Here is a 16,216-nt window from a genome sequence, read left to right on the forward strand (position 1 = left end):
TGGGGAGGCGCCCAATCCGGAGAAGACGTCTCTGCTGGCCCAAGGAAGGGCGCACGCGCAGCCCCCCTCCCAACCAACCGTCTTTTGCGTCGCTTGCCGCGTGCCACACCTCTGGGGGCGGGGGGAGGGAGGAAGGGAGGGGGAAGGAAGGAGGCGGCCGCCAGGACAGAAGAGGAGGAGCAGGAGCCCCCCCCCCTTCCTCCCTCTCAGCGAAGATCTCGCGGTGCTGCGCGCGCTCGGCTCCAGACGCCTCCTCCGCCTCCTCCTCTTGCTGCTGGCTCTTCTGCTGCTGGGAGCGGTGACTGTGCGCACAGCTGGGCGGAAAGGCGCGCCGGCACCACCACCACCACCACCAGCAGCAGACGGGAGCGAGACGTGGGTTCGCCCCGCGTTAGGAGCCCTCAGGTGTGAGGGGGGAAAAGCGCCACCCCGAGCCTCGCCCAGGTCCGATGTCGCGGCGGCTACATCGTCAATAGCAGCGCTCCCCGCCTGCCTTCCTGCTTGCCTTCCTTCTTTCCCGCCCGAACATGGCCACCCCGGCAACGTGCACCCGCTTCACCGACGAGTACCAGCTGTACGAAGAGCTCGGCAAGTACGCAACCTCCGACAGCCTCGCCGCGCCGGGACTCATTCCCTTCCCTTCCTTCAGTCAGTCGCATCGTCCCCTCAGTCGCCTCTCCCTCCCTCCCTCCCTTCCCGGCGTCTAATGCGGACTTGGCGCGCGCGGCTCGGGCAGGCAGGAGCCCTTGGCGCGCGCGGCTGCCCTTCTAGCCGACCTGCGCGCGCGCGCGGACAGACAGGGAGGGGAGTGCGCCAATTAGCCCACTCTTGCTGTCAGTATGCCTTCCGTCAGAGAGCAACTTACTCTCTGAGACAGAGGGAAGGAGGAGGCGAGGGACGGGCTTCCTTCCCTCCCTCCCTCTCTGTCTGTCTCTCTCTCTCTGTGTATCAGGGCAACTCGGGGAAAGAAAGTACGTTGAAAAGGGAGAGAGAGACGGCAACGTGGGGGCTCGTCATTTCCCCCGCCCCCCGTGCGCCCACTTGGGGCCTCTGCGCCGTTGCTGCAACCTCCTCCGCCCTCAGGCCCTCTCCCTGCGCCACGGGAGGGAAAGACGGAGGGAGAAGGCTCCCCGATGGCCCAGCCGCCGGGCAGAAGGACATACACACAGCGAGAGAGAGCTGTTCTGGAAGGCTTTCATGGGTTGCTGTCAGTTTTCCGGGCTGTATAGCCATATTCCAGAAGCATTCTCTTCTGACGCTTCGCCCGCAGAACCATTCTCTCCTGACGCTTTGCCCGCATCTATGGCAGGCATCCTCAGAGGTTGTGAGGTATAATGGAAACTAAGAAAAGGAGGTTTATATATCTGTGGAAGGTCCAGGGCGGGAGAAAGAGCTCTTGTCTGTTTGAGTCAGGTGTGAATGTTACAACTGGCCTCCTTGGTTAGCATTGAAAAGCCTTGCAGCTTCAAGACCTTGCAGCTGAGAGGAGACATGATAGCCATGTACAAATACGTGAAAGGAAGTCAGGGAGGAGGGAGCAAGCTTGTTTTCTGTTGCCCTGCAGACTAGGACGCGGAGCAATGGCTTCAAACTACAGGAAAGGAGATTCCACCTGAACATTAGGAAGAACTTCCTGACTGTGAGGACTGTTCAGCAGTGGAACTCTCTGCCTCGGACTGTGGTGGAGGCTCCTTCTTTGGAGGCTTTTAAGCAGAGGCTGGATGGCCATCTGTCGGGGGTGCTTTGAACGCGATTTCCTGCTACTTGGCAGGGGGTTGGACTGGATGGCCCATGAGGTCTCTTCCAACTCTACTATTCTATGATTCTATGACCTAGCTGATTCCTTTCTGGGGGAATTCATTGTTGAGAGGCAAGTCTACATAGGGACCACCAAACGCAGCATTGCCCAGACACGAATTAAGGAACACGAAAGGCACTGCAGACCAACTCAACCAGAGAAGTCAGCCATAGCAGAGCACTTGATGAACCAACCTGAGCGCAGCATATTATTTGAGAACACAGAAATGCTGGACCACTCTTAACAACCACCATGTCAGACTACACAGAGAAGCTATTGAAATCCACAAGCATTTGGACAATTTCAGCAGAAAGGAGGAAACCATGAAAATGAACACAGTCTGGCTACCAGTGTTAAACTCTAAAACCAGGACAGTAAATAAAGAGCAACATTCAGAAAACAGGAATTCCAGACATGAATCAACCAGGGCCAGCTAACACCTCCCAACAAAGGATTCCCCAGGCAGGAATCAGCCAGGACTTGAAGCTGCAAGGCTTTTCAATGCTAATCAAGATGTTTAATTGATAATTCACACTTGCCTCCAACAGACAAAGAGTTCTTTCTCCCACCCTGGAACTTCCATAGATATATAAACCTCACTTGCCTAGTTTCCAATATACCTCACAACCTTTGAGGATGCCTGCCATAGATGTAGGTGAAATGTCAGGAAAGAATGCTTCTGGAACATGGCCACACAGCCCAGAAAACCCACAGCAACTCAGAGAGAGATCTGCCGGCCTGGCCTTTCCCTCGGTCCTCTGCTGGAGAGAGAGAGAGCTGGAAAGCCAGCAACAGCCAGGAAAAGGGGGGAGATACGCATCCCAGGTACTGCTGCTGTTGCTGCATTGGATGCCTCCCCCTTTCTTGCACCAGCCGGTCGGGGCTGCTGCATCCCTCCCTGCCTTCCCATCTTCAGGGACTCCTTCCGCTCAGGCTTTTTCACCAGCTATTCCTGGGATGTCCTTTTTCTCCCACTCCAATCCCTCAAAGGAGAGATGGGCGAGGAGGAGATGTTTTTTGCTTTCCCAGGGCGTGCAACTGTTCAGGCACGTCCCTCCAGGATGCAGACAGCTCTCTTTTTTGTCAGGAAATGTTTAGGGCAGGGCTTCGTAAACTTTTCCCCTTATGGCCTTATACATGTTTAATGCGGCCCCAGATATACGTATATGTACCATAGGCATACTAATTAAACACAAATTAATGATAAATAATCATTTGCAAGGCTCGCTAAATAGGATGATTTTCCTTTCAGTGGCGTACAATTGAAGCACATTTTTACAGAGTCTGTTGCAAACACCGCATATTTCTGGTAGAATTCAGAAATGCTTTACTGTTGCCAAATGTTTGTGACCCCAACATTTGCTAAAGGGATCAAAGACCCACAATTTAAGAAACAATGGTATGGGGACCAACTGATCCCCTACTTTCCTGGCCATGCACTTAGAATCATAGAGTTGGAAGAGACCTTGTGGGCCATCCAGTCCAACTCCCTGCCAAGAAGCAGGGACATAATATTGAAAATACCCCCGACAGTTCCAGCCTTTGTTTGAAAGCCTCCAAAGAAGGAACATCTACCACACTCGGGGCAGAGAGTTCCACTGCTTGAACAGCTCATACAGTTAGGAAGTTCTTCCTAATGTTCAAGTGGAATCTCCTTTCCTGTAAAACTACATTGCCTTATGCCAGCTGGACTGCTGACCTGAAGGTTGGATTGCTGACCTGAAAGTTGCCGGTTCTAATCCACAAGACAGGGTGAGCTCCAGTCTGTCAGCTCTACCTTGCTGGGACATGAGAGAAGCCTCCCAGCAGGATGGTAACACATCCAGGTGTACTCTGGGCAACATCTCTGTAGAATGCTAATTCTTTCACACCAGAATCGACTTGCAGTATGTTCTCAAGTCGCTTCTGACACGATACAAAAAAAAATCACCCTTTGGGGCGGTTTTCTAGTACCTGTTCTCCTTCGTCCATTGGCAATCACCATAGCACTTCTGCTTGTTCGCCACCTTCCCTCTCTTTTTTGTACCATTAAACACCTTTCTAAACCTGTACTGGCAAAAAAGAAAGAAACACATAAGGCATACTGTTACTCTTGTGTTCGTGTCAAATAAAAGTTTTAATTCCCCTTTTGCTGTCAGCTTGGAACAAGATCTAGACCACTGCTTCTTAAACTGCGGGTCCCGACCCCAAATGAGGTTCCCTCTGCTCACTTTTGGGGTTTTTGAACTTTGAGCCGTTTTAGACATTTTCACGAATCTGTTGTGCAGTGTTTACAGTGGACTCTGCAGAAGATATTTCAGCTGTACTTTATAAAAAAGGAAAACCAGCCTATTTTACAAACTTTGCAAATGCCGATTTATTTTCAGTAAATGTTGGGTTCTTTTTATACCTGTATATACTTGGGGTCGTGTAAAAATTTATCTGGCTGAAAGGGGTCACAAGTGGAAAGGTGGAAGCCCTGGTCTAGAACACACACACAACGGTATTATGTGTCCTCGTTTTAGGGAACCAAACATGTCACTGTGGGCCGCTACCCTAGGTATCCTTTTGTATATTGTGCTATTTCTTTTCTTACCCTTAATTTTAATGTTATTCTTGATTTATGTTCCATTATTAACTCAGTGTCACAGAGTCAGCCTTCCTTTTTGTTCCAGGGGAGCTTTTTCAGTAGTCCGTCGCTGTGTGAAGAAAACCTCATCCCAAGAGTATGCTGCAAAGATCATCAATACCAAGAAGCTGTCAGCCAGGGGTGAGTGCCTGAATGCTGGTTTTTGATCAGGTTCCCTTGCAGGATCACCATGATAAGCTGGTTTTATTTATCTTTATTTCAAAGAATGTCACAAGCAGCAACTTTGCTTTTCCCTGTGTCAGTGTTTCTATAAGTATTTTACTATGTTGCCCCAAGTTAAAATAATAGTTCATGTGGTCTTATTGTGTGGATTTTTAAAACTAGGTATTTTTTAACCTTTGAAGTATGACATTGCTTTACTTCTAGTGGTTTAGTGCTAGGTGTTTTTTGTTTGTTCTAATTTTTTTTAGAATTTTCGACTAGAAATAGATGGCGTCATTTTGAAAATAACTTGAATAAACTCATGGTGGCCTACTTTTGAGTAAGCGTACATACGGTTGGCTTGGGAGTTCTCCTGGGTATAGATAGATATATAAATTAGACTCGTGTATTGGTTTAATTTTCAATGTTTAGATGCAGTGCTTGGGCACAACTGCATTGTACAGAAATGTTAGAACACGCTTTGTTGCCAACAACAACAAAACACCCTTTGAAATAATTGCATCTGGAAGCATTTACAGCAGACTCTCAGTTAACTGGTAGCCACGGGGATTTGTAGATGCCGGATGAATATAGTTTCTGGTTGCTTGACAATTACTATTAAAAACCAACCTAACCAATACTATACCCCATACTATACCATATTGTAAACTCTGTATTGGCTTGATAATATTGAAATACAGTACTTACAAACAAGTCAAGATAAATGAAGACATTTAACTTAATGTAACACAGTTTTACTGTATTATATAAGAAAGCTTTGTGAATGCAGTACTGTTTTATGTCTTCAATTATTTGCTGATTACTTGCATTTTCTGGTTGGGTGAGTTCTGGTTAACTGAGAGTCTGCTGTATATAGTCTGTTTGGAATAATATCTTAGCGTGAATCCTAATTCTTGTAAGCATTGTGAAATGATGCTTTTATCTTTTTATATTTCTCTGATTGTGTGGATAAAGTTTAACACTGTGACAGAACATACCATGTAATCTATGAAGGAATGTCAGAGGCAAATTCAAACATGTGTTTATTTTCTTGTATTGAAGCCTTTTTGAGATAGTGTGTTGTGCCATAAACTGTTGCTATCACACACTGACCTTAAACATTCAAATAAAATCATCTCATGGAAATATAATGAATTAAATTATTCTCATACCTTCATAAATGCTATATTCCATAAGGTTTGACTATTCTTCAACAATCTACTATTCATTATTCAGATTTCACAAGTTATAAGAAAATTATTTATTTACAGCATTTGTACCCCGCCCTTCTCACCCGAAGGGACTCTGTGATACAGAGGAGTTGTTTTATTCACTGTTGCTTATGGCAAATTATTATTTCAGGTTATTTATAATTAGCCATATGTAACAAGTGGGTTTCAGTGTAAGGTAGAATGTGTATGGCCAGCCTTGACTTAATGAGCAGAAACATTATTCTGTAAAATGTACAGAGATCAATTTCCCTGTCCTTAAGTTTCAATGTAACTGGTTAAAGGCATACAATTCAATTAAGTTTCCTTTGGTAAAATGTAGCAGTTTTGCTCTCTCTGTTTCTTCCCTTCTTGCTTTTGTCCTCTCTCTTTTATAGCAGTGTTGTTTTCTTGCAGAGACAAGTGGGTTTTCTGTTTTCAAAAAAACCCAACTCAGTAGTAGGAGCCTTCATTGGGAAGATATTTCAGTAATGCAAGCTGACTTTCTGAAATTTTCTCCAAATAAGCTGGATTGTCCCCACTGTTAATATCTTGCCTTGATTGTGAACTCAGTGACCCTAGACTAGTAACTTTCTCCTCTTCTCTCTATCAGCAATATGACAGTAATAGACACCTTTGATTTTTTACAAAAATTATTCAAAGATTGTTTACTAGAAAAGTGCATCACTGTAGAAAGTAGGCTGGGGGGGAAAAACCTGGATCAGAATACAGTGTATGGAGGTGTACATTGGAAGAACTGCTGAGGTGTGCATTTGCTTACGTTGTTTTCTGTCTCATTTTCTTATTGCAGATTAGGAATGATTTTGAACATATTCCAGTGCACCCTAAAAGACATATAAATGACACCTCATTATCCAAACACATACTCCGTTGCAATTCTTTCTTAGCTTTCTCTTACATAGTTTTATTTAGATTTGTAAGGAGGGTGAAAGAGTACAGTGTTCCCTCACTTATCGCTGGGGTTAGGTTCCAGGACCACCCGCAATAAGTGAAAATCTGCAAAGTAGGGACGCTATATTTATTTTAGTATTTATACATTATTTAGTAGTTATACACTATTTTAAGTCTTTATCAACCAATCGTGTGTTGATAAATCGCCTCCTTCTCCTCCCGTTGCTGCTTGGGCTCCTTTTCTCTCCCTTTGGCTTCCCCTTCCTCCCTTCCTTAAGCTGTAAATTGTATTTTTTATGATTTATAATAGTCTTTTAGAGTTTATTGAAAAACTGTGAAACAGCGAATCCGTGAAAAGTGAACCGCGAAGTAGTGAGGGAACACTGTAGTAGATGTATGTAAGTAATGTCTCTAAGGTGATGAAAAGAGCCTGTAGAAGTAATCATGAATTCTTGGTATTTGAACTCAGATTTGAGTGATAGAGTCTAAAAAGAAAAGAAGCTTATGTCTTTGACATAGGGCAGCAATACATAGCAATGACATAAGTGAGAGATAATTTGTGGAACAGCATGGTCTAACATTAATGGAGTCTTCAAAGAAACCAGTGATGGAAGTAAAAAGACAAACTCTGTGGAGCCGAAGATAACTCTGAAAAGAGTGGAGAGCAAGGGTTGGCATTAAAGGATTTCTTTATTCCTTGCTTTTTGAATAAAAATAGAGTAAAACTCTTAAGGATAAAAGGTACACAGGAGTGGGAAAGTTTGTGAGTAAATATGGTAGCTGCTTGTTGTATGGATTTGTTTTGCAAGGCTTTATTCTGCTCCTTAAGGAGTTCTGTGTTTTTTTTTTTCAGATGTTGGGAAATCTTTATTTACATAAAGATTTACATAGGGCTGTTGAAGCATCTTTCTGGTAAATTAAATGTCGCTTGTAGACAGCTAGGATAATGGGATAACAGCTGTTCCTATTATAGAGACAAACTTGGATGAAATCTCAGGTGCCAAAGTTCATTGAGGCCTTCTTAATTTTTGTTAATATCTTTAGGGATATGGGTGAGGAGGAGATCCATTGTTGCTGCCCTTGGAGGAACCACACAAAAGCAGTTTAGCAGTTTGGCTGCATATGATCTTCTGCATGCCTAGCAGCAAGACCAAGAGCCTGAACAGCACAGTGCATAAATGCAGTTTTAAATGAAACAATATAAGGAAGTGATATATGCTAAAAAAAATTTAAAATAACGTAATATTTCAGCTAACTCCTAGTTAATGGAAAATGGGCTAAGAACAAGAAAATCGTGTAGAAATTAACAAAATGATATTTATTGCAAAATTCCACTTTTAGGCCACAAAAACCAAATGCACAAGATAGGATAGACTACTAGAAGCATAGTTCCAAATCAAGGGAAGTTATAGTTCCACTGTCGCCATCATCATAGGTGATCACTCGTGGCTGAGTCTGATTGTCTTCTAAGGGTAGAGTCTTGGCTGTGCGTCCGCAAGTGACTATAGAGACCTGTTCTGAATTTGCATGGTCTTTCGCAGTGAGAACATACATTTCCAGATGAAAAGTGATCCCGACAAGGGTTTGCTTAACACACCTTCCTCTTGGCATGTTTCTACCTTTTGCTCTCTATTCATGCCTCTTTGAAATCCCCAGCACTGTTGGTAACAACTGATCTCCAATTAAAACACTCAAGGTCCAGGGCGTCTCAGTTCTTGGTGTTTATTCCACATTTTTAAGGTTAACTTTAAGCCCCTCTTTAAATCTCTTTTATTGTTCAACATTCCATTTTCCATTCTTGACCTGAGAGTAGAATAACTTCTTTGGAAGATGGTGATCAGGCATTCAGACAATGTGGCTGGTCCAGTGAGGTTGATGACATAGAATCATTGTTTCGATGCTGGTGGTCTTTGCATCTGTCCGCCTGTGTTCCCAATAGATTCGCAGGATTTTTTTTGAAGGCAATGCTGATGGAATTGATGACACCTGGTCCCACTCTAAATGGGTCACTTTGGGATCTGTCGCTGTCCAAGACTGTTGCCATCATGGAGGAACCACAGGATATTTACAAATTTATCAGAGGATCTAATTTTCAGGAGGACGGTCCAGAGAGCGTTACAATTCACCGCTTTTGCAAGGTCCCATTGTTTTTTGTACTAATCAAGTCTCATCTGGAGTATTGCATTCAATTCTGGGAGCCTCGTTCAAAGAAACGAGAATTCTGGGACCAGGTTCAAAGAAATGCAGTAAAGATTGTGAGAGATGTGAAGAACAAAACTTATGAGGAAAGGCTGAAGGAGCTGAGTATGTTCCGCTCAGTTTAGAGAAAACTGAGGAGTGACATGATTCTGCTCTCTATATACCTCCAGGGCTGTCACAGAGAAGATGGGACAGTCATATTTTCTGTTGCCCCTGAGGGTAGAGCCAGGTCTAATTATTTAAAGCTATAGGAGAGCAGATTTCAATTAAACAGTAGAAAGAACTTCTTTTAAGTCAGAGTGATTTGGCAATTGAAATAATTGCCTATAGAGCTAGCAGGGTCTCCTTCTCTGGATGTCTTTAAAAAGAAACTGGACAGCTACCCACAAGGAATGCTTTAAGTGGAAATCCTGCATTGAACAGATTCCTTCCAGCTCTGTGATACTATGACTCCATAATTTTCATTTAGCTTTGGGGGGAGGGGGACAGGACTTGGGGTAGTTCTGATTTTTATGAATTTTATGGCTGTGTTGCACACCCCTCCCCAATCCCTCATCTTACATGTCATGTTGGATTTAGATGATCATTTGTCCCACCATCTGATAAATTTGTGTCCTGAGAGATAGTTGAGAAATTAATGAATTAATGAAATAAATAGATTTTGTTTTACCTTTTATTGTGTGCTAAAAGTTTCACATGCGGATCTTTTCTATAGGATTCTATTATGTAGTGACTGGGAAGTAAACGGAGGGTGGATCCACTCAAGGGGACTACAGGTTGGGATAGCAATGTAAAAACGGCAGTGCTTCAGGAAAATAAATATCTATCACTCAGTTGTCATGGCATCCAATCACCCGATAACGTGCTCGCATAAGATTTTAAGTACCCAAACAGCTGTTGAGCTGCAGCAAAATGCGGGACATCAGCAATTGCTAACTACGTAGAGGACAAACTAATGTGTTTGAAATGAGAAAAAGCAACAAGGATAGAACAGCCTTGATAGGCAGCATCAATGACAAAAGAACATTCCTGCAACTGTGCGTTAATTAAATTTTACATTTTTTGAAATAAGTGCACAGGATACAGAATTTACAGCAATCAGTTTATCAAATGGAGGAGAATAAAGCAGGATAATAAACGATGAGAAGGGTAATGAAAGACTCTCTGAAACATTGTGTCTAAGGAACCTCTGCTGGAAATGAAAGGAATCTGGCAGAGTATGTAGGATCAGATATAGCTCTCCATGACCTAAGAGGTGTTTAGTTTCTGTGGTGCTGCAGTGCAGCCATGCAGATCAGGACGATGACTTAACTATTAGGCTGGAAGGATATTGGAGCAAAAGTCACACTTGATAACATGGCCAGGTTACAAAAGGGAGGCCCCGAATCACTTTTCGTATGAATGAGAATTGTTTTAAGTACCTTTCTAAGAAAAGTACAATAAGTAGTTCACTGTTAACTTATATATTTCGTTTATGTGCTTTTTCCCAGAATAAGCATAGTTCAGTACTCATAAATTTAGCTTGTTGCCTGTTTCTTCTTGGGAATAGTTCACTGCATCATATTCTCGCCCCATGTTCTGTAGTACATTATTGTACTACAGAACACCATATGTTACTGCCCCATCTATTAATTGATAACAGTCAGTTATTGCATGTGAAGGGGGGGGGGGGAGCAGCTTTGGCCCTCCAGGTGTTTTTGGCCTACATCAACCTCGGCCAACATTGCCAACAGTGAGTGATTTATGTTAGTTGCAGTCCTAGAACAGTTGCAGTCCTATGTCCACCCCTACCATAGTGTGTGCACCAGAGATTACACTGCTGCATTAAATCACAATCTTTGAGGCCTCAAGGACACCAGAGAGGAAAGTGATGGATCACTTTGTCTCTGCTGTGGCCACAGTAATTTTCCATTTTCTCCCAAGTCATGTCTGGCTTGAGATCGTGAAAAGCAGAGGTGAAAACCTGTCATACAGTGTGATCTGGTAAGCAGGTGGTTGGGGAGCTTTGAATGGAAGATTGCCCTGGTTGCTTTGATACTTTATGCTGGGCCCATACCCACAGCTCAACGTTCTGTGCTCCAATCCTGTGTGTGTCTCTTATATAAATATTCTCAGTATATACAAAGCTGGCACTGTGCAGTTAGCAGAAGTCCAGAACCACATAATGCCAAATTTGGACATAAATTTAGAAAAGTAGATTTAAAATTTTGAACTGATATTAGAATCTATGTTTACTGTGATAGATGTTTTTTTTTGCCATTTTATAATTTTTTTAGGCAAGGACAGCTTATCCAGTTGCTTCCAAAGTATATGTTCGTTGTTAACCTTCTTCTGACTCTAATGCCAGAATATACTGTTGTCAGTGTGATGTTCATAGCCCTGGTTCCTCAGGTTAGCTGTATGCTCTTTCTTAAATATAATGTCAGAAATGTAAACTGAGTAAAATTAACCATAGCCTTTTCTTCAAAGGTTTAGTGGTTCATGCTTGCACTTTTATTGTGTATTATATGCTCTTTCCTAGAAATGTCAGCCCAGCTTATTTCTCCTGTAGATGTTAAGAGCTATCAGATCTTCTGGGCTGGGCAGTAGACATGCAGCAGAAAGAGACCACTGAGTTCATTGCCACATGGATATATGCTGAGTGGCAGTTGCTATTGCCCAAGGCACAACTACGAGATAGCATTGCTGTGTGGTGATTCTGAAGGTTCTTCTCATAGTCACGTCTTGGTTCTTACTTGCCAGAGGTAAAAGATTCCTGGTCTTTGTAATTTGTGAACACTGGATACCATGTCCTCAATCTAACTGCTAGTCCTAATTACAGTAAGCCTCCCACCCACGGGAGAAAAGCAGGATAAAATGAATTAATAAATTCTGGTTCTGGTGAATCAATCAAACTAGCAGTTTGATTTTGGCCCTTATATTATCAAGAAATGTCTGATGGCAAAAGGGAGCATAATGTGTGACTAAACCCTAGGAAAAGGGAAATAATGCTGAGGGGAATAAAATCAGTTTCGGACACCCTGTGGATGGCCTCTTAATGAACCTTGGTTTAATATGTATTACTAAATATCAGAAGTCATTAGGTTAGCACTTGTGCTCTATAACAGAGGTCATTTAGGTTGTCAGTTGTAGCACTTTTTTCAATAACTAACCCAAGCCTCAGAGCAAATAAAGCACTAGTATTTTAAAAGGGCAATACTGACAGTTTGTGGTCTGTTAAAACCTTGTCCTTTATGGACTAAGAAAACAAATATTGAACTAGGTAGGCAGGAATATTGAGATATTTACATCCTGCTGTTAAGCACTTAGCAAAATGTTTATGTGGAACAATTTTTTTGGCAAACAACCAGATGTTTTCAGATTTAGCAGAGGGCAGGGATACCATAAGTTTCATTTGGAGGAGTAGCTAATTATTAAATCTCTTTGTGAGATTTCATAAATATTATTACATTTTTGCTTGTCATGAAATGCTTCATTTTAAAAACTTAAATTGGTATTTCCAAATTTATCTTTGTTTTAGCTCCAAATAAATGATAATTTTTGGAGTGGAAAATACTCTATTGCATTTTTTCTTTGTTAAAAAAATCTATTTTCAAAACTGTAGTGTTAATGTAACTAATGACTACCACACCAGTTCAGAAGGCTGGCATTTAGTTGTATTTTCCTACTTTCATTATTTCTGTAAATAGGGATACATTTCATAGGTTTACAGTTTAGCAGGCAGGGCAAGAACTTATGAATCAATCAACCCATTACAAAAAACAACCAATAATTTAACACAAAGCCTTAACAAGTAAGAGCAGAATGAAAGGTGCTATATCAGAGCAAAAAAGTTATTTTTCTCCAGTGGAAATTCTCTGAACATGGCAATAAGAATTCTTCATCATGATTCTCTTCAATTGAAAATATTGAAACAAATCCATACACTTATCTTAGCCCCACTTAAAGAAATGTATATGAACCCTAAAACTAACCAAAGCCTCAGGAAATTATGTTTCCTGAGCATATTTTACAATTACCACATTTACTTGATTGTAGTATAAGTGGGGTGAAGTTCTGTTACTGGGGAAGGAAAGGCTCAACGCTCTCTTCCCCCAATGCTGTGTATCCTGTTAAAAAAGATAGTTACTTTCAAATTTCAGTTGTTTCCAGTAGATTACAGTTGGTAAGACATTTTTGGTGGAGGATAGAGTGTGTGCAAATCAGGTGAAAAGTCCTTGCCTGCTTTAGGATATATCCCCCGACCACTGCTTTCATGCATCCCCCTACATGCTTGGAGACAGTTAAGTTCTTGGCACAAAAAAGCTTGTTAGTTGGATATCATTCCAGGATGACATACTTCTGGTTCCATCTTGAGAACTTTTGCTATAGAGTTAATGTATACAAAAGCTGTGGCTGTTATAGTGAGAATTTGGATGGACCTTCTCCTTGGCATATACTTTAGGTCAGTAGTTCTCAGCCTGGGGTTCCCAGATGTTTTTGGCCTTCAACTTCCAGAAATCCTAACAGCTGGTAAACTGGCTGGGATTTCTAGGAGTTGTAGGTTAAATGTATCTGGGGACCCCAGATTGAAAACCACTGCTTTAGATTCAGGCATGACAAAATGTGCACTATTGAATCTGCTAAAAATCTAGAATGATTTCGTTTCATAGGTGCTTCCCAGTGAAAGAAACAATCAGCAAAATTTACACATTTTGGAAAAGAAAACTGGCACAAATGATGCTGTTTAGTTTAGACCAGACCCCCCCCCCAATATGGTGCCCCCCAGTTGTGGACTCATTTCTTCTTCAGAAAGCTCATTGTTCATGCAGACTCTGGATGATGGAAGTTGTGCTCCCATATGTCTAGGAGCAGAACTTTTTTAAGGGGGCTTGAAGAGGCCTATTTTGAACTGGAGTTATTATTTTGTTTTGTGGTTTGGTGGCTCTCTGTGCAGTAGGTTGCCTGCTAGCTAATATTACATGTTGGTGTTTTCAGATTCAGTTGCTTCTGAAGCAATGTCCTTCCCTGAAACAAATATCTTTCTGGGCTTGTGACACTTCCTTTTCAGTTGTACGTCTAGTCTGCATTCATAATTAAGCTGCAAACATTTGATTTGTGGAGGAAGTGTTTGGAACTTCCTCCCCCATCACCTTGTTCCCTCCTCTTCCCTGCAGTCATGTGTTTTATTTCTGTATCACGCAGTCGAGATCAGTCTGTTGCAGGCATGAATATGGCAGAGCCTGATATTCACCTTCCTTCCCTCCTCTCTCCCCACCTTTGCTTGAATGACTGAATTGGATGCAGATGATATTGTGCTGCACTGCAGCTGAGAAAGAGGTGTGCCATGGAAAAGAGAACCCACAAAACAAATTAACTGAAGCCTGAAGCACACTGGTGGCCTGAACACACTTAACAGAAGCCTGTCTTAATGTGGCAAATTTGTATCTGTGTGTTCTCAGCAATTTATCCATAAGTTTGCACACAGGGTAGGTGCTCTATCCTAGAGGAGGTCTTGACTTTGTAACATGGGAGTGAAGGATAGAAGCTTATTTACCACAACTTCTTAGTCCCTCTGTATGCATACATATGAGGGGGGGGGGGGGAGAGAGTGTAGCTTCTTCTTTTTGCTTCCTAATTTTCTTCTGTTCAATAGCATATAATGAACACTCAGAAAACTTATAGATATAAGGGTTTCAGGAGGGGGAGATCAGGAATAGCAAAAACAGTTTTCTTGATTTGTGTGTCTTCTGTCTTGTTGCCTCATTGTCAGCTAGTATATGATTAAGTAGGTAGCAAACATGGTAGAACTTGGTTAGCCAGTCTTTTCTTTATTTAAAGAAAATTCTATGGTGACATGAAGGTGGGAGTCCTATGGTTTAAGGGGATTTTTTGTCAGCACCTTAAATTGGGGTCATTGCATCCATATCTGTGGAGCAAGGAAATATGTATATGATGGGAGAGGAGGAATAAGTTGATGTCATAAACTGCATATTTCCTCTTGTGCCAGCTGGCTAGTGTCTGGGTGCTCTCATTTGCTTTTGTGATTGTTTTTTGTGATAGTTGGTTCATGAGTAATATTGCAAGACAATGCACATTGTGGTGATAGAATCTTTATTTTATTGAATAAAATTGACTTAAAAGGGATCACTGAAACAGAAGAGTTCATGTGACCTGACCTTGCTAAAACCACAGGAAATATTTGACAGAATCTGTGTTTCAAAAGTATTGGGAATGACTTTTTGCAGGGAACTCAGACTGGGAGCTGCCTTGTTGTGATCCATCTCCCTATGTGCAGTGCGTGGGCAAGCAGTGTCAGCCTGGCTTATGAGCTGCCTGAGCTGCCTCTCGGTTTACGCTGTATATTTTATAAATGTGCTGTAGCAGGCAGGATTTCAGCCTGCTGTTTGTCTGTCCTGTCTATGATCATGTCAAGTCTCGGATTACCTATACCAGCAATGGTAGCTAAGGAAAGAGGATTAGAAGGCATCGCATTGTGAACGCTTCACAAATCCTAAATTTCTAAGTTTGGGGCTAAGTTCGTCTAAATACATTGATAGAAGGGAAAACTCAAGCAATCCCACAGTTAGTTTCTCCTCCTTATGATTGAAGAAATATCTTCCCAATTCAGTCTGGGACTCAACAGATTTCTTGTATGACTTTCTGAGTACTCTGGAAGTTAGTCCAGAATTCAAGTTGTATGTGGGTACTAAGATTTGAGTAGTATGATAGAACCTTGAGGCCTGTGCCCATGCTGTGGCTTTCACACTATGAATGGTCCATATCCCTCTTACACTATTCTGCCCCTTCTCCACATCATTTATAAGAAGCCAGGAGTGTTCTATGAGAGGTGTTGAGAGTAAGGAGTCCTGCATTTGAGTGTCTCCAAGGAGAGTTGGGAGCTCTAGAAACTTCTCTGTGGTAGTGATGACACTGCTTCAGACAATACAGAATGTGGGGAGAAGTCCCTAAAATGAGCTGTAGATCTGATTTGGATGAGACTTAGATTAGATCCAAAAGTTAACAATCTATCAGCTAACTGAAACGTAAATCAGTTCTTCCCATCCAAGTCCTCTAGACTTGTGCCCTGAATGCTCCTACCCCTCCATCAATCTCCCTCCCTCTCCATCCCTTTTAGTTCCCTCCCTTCTCTTAAATAGTTTTGTATTTTAGCCTTCAACATACCTTTGTTTTTTAGATTTTAGTGTACAATGCTTCTATGAGACGTTACCCCACTTATGTTGGTCTATGACCGTAATAAAGATTTTTGATTGATTGACTTATATTGCTTCATGCTTTATAGGCCTCGATTGGACTCAAAGAAGTTGGTGCTTTCCAAAAAAAGCATTC

At 42.1% G+C, this 16,216-nt stretch overlaps 1 protein-coding gene across 25 annotated transcripts in view; it reads left to right on the plus strand.

The window, feature by feature from the left end:
• The first annotated feature begins 264 nt into the window (after window positions 1–264).
• Window positions 265–16,216, plus strand: part of camk2g (calcium/calmodulin dependent protein kinase II gamma) — a 209,604-nt gene continuing 193,652 nt past the window's right edge. For 7 of the 25 annotated variants that reach the window (XM_008114268.3, XM_016994940.2, XM_062977463.1 and 4 more), the window contains exons 1-2: window positions 268–592; window positions 4,453–4,547. In XM_008114268.3, coding sequence (XP_008112475.1) covers window positions 528–592; window positions 4,453–4,547 — 160 coding nt within the window. In that variant the 5' untranslated portion in view covers window positions 268–527. Of the gene's footprint in view, window positions 593–4,452; window positions 4,548–16,216 lie in introns of all 25 variants that reach the window. The other 18 variants (XM_008114261.3, XM_008114263.3, XM_062977462.1 and 15 more) reach the window with 8 other exon arrangements.

Source organism: Anolis carolinensis, chromosome 3 (genome assembly GCF_035594765.1).
Source record: "Anolis carolinensis isolate JA03-04 chromosome 3, rAnoCar3.1.pri, whole genome shotgun sequence".
NCBI lineage: Eukaryota > Metazoa > Chordata > Lepidosauria > Squamata > Dactyloidae > Anolis > Anolis carolinensis.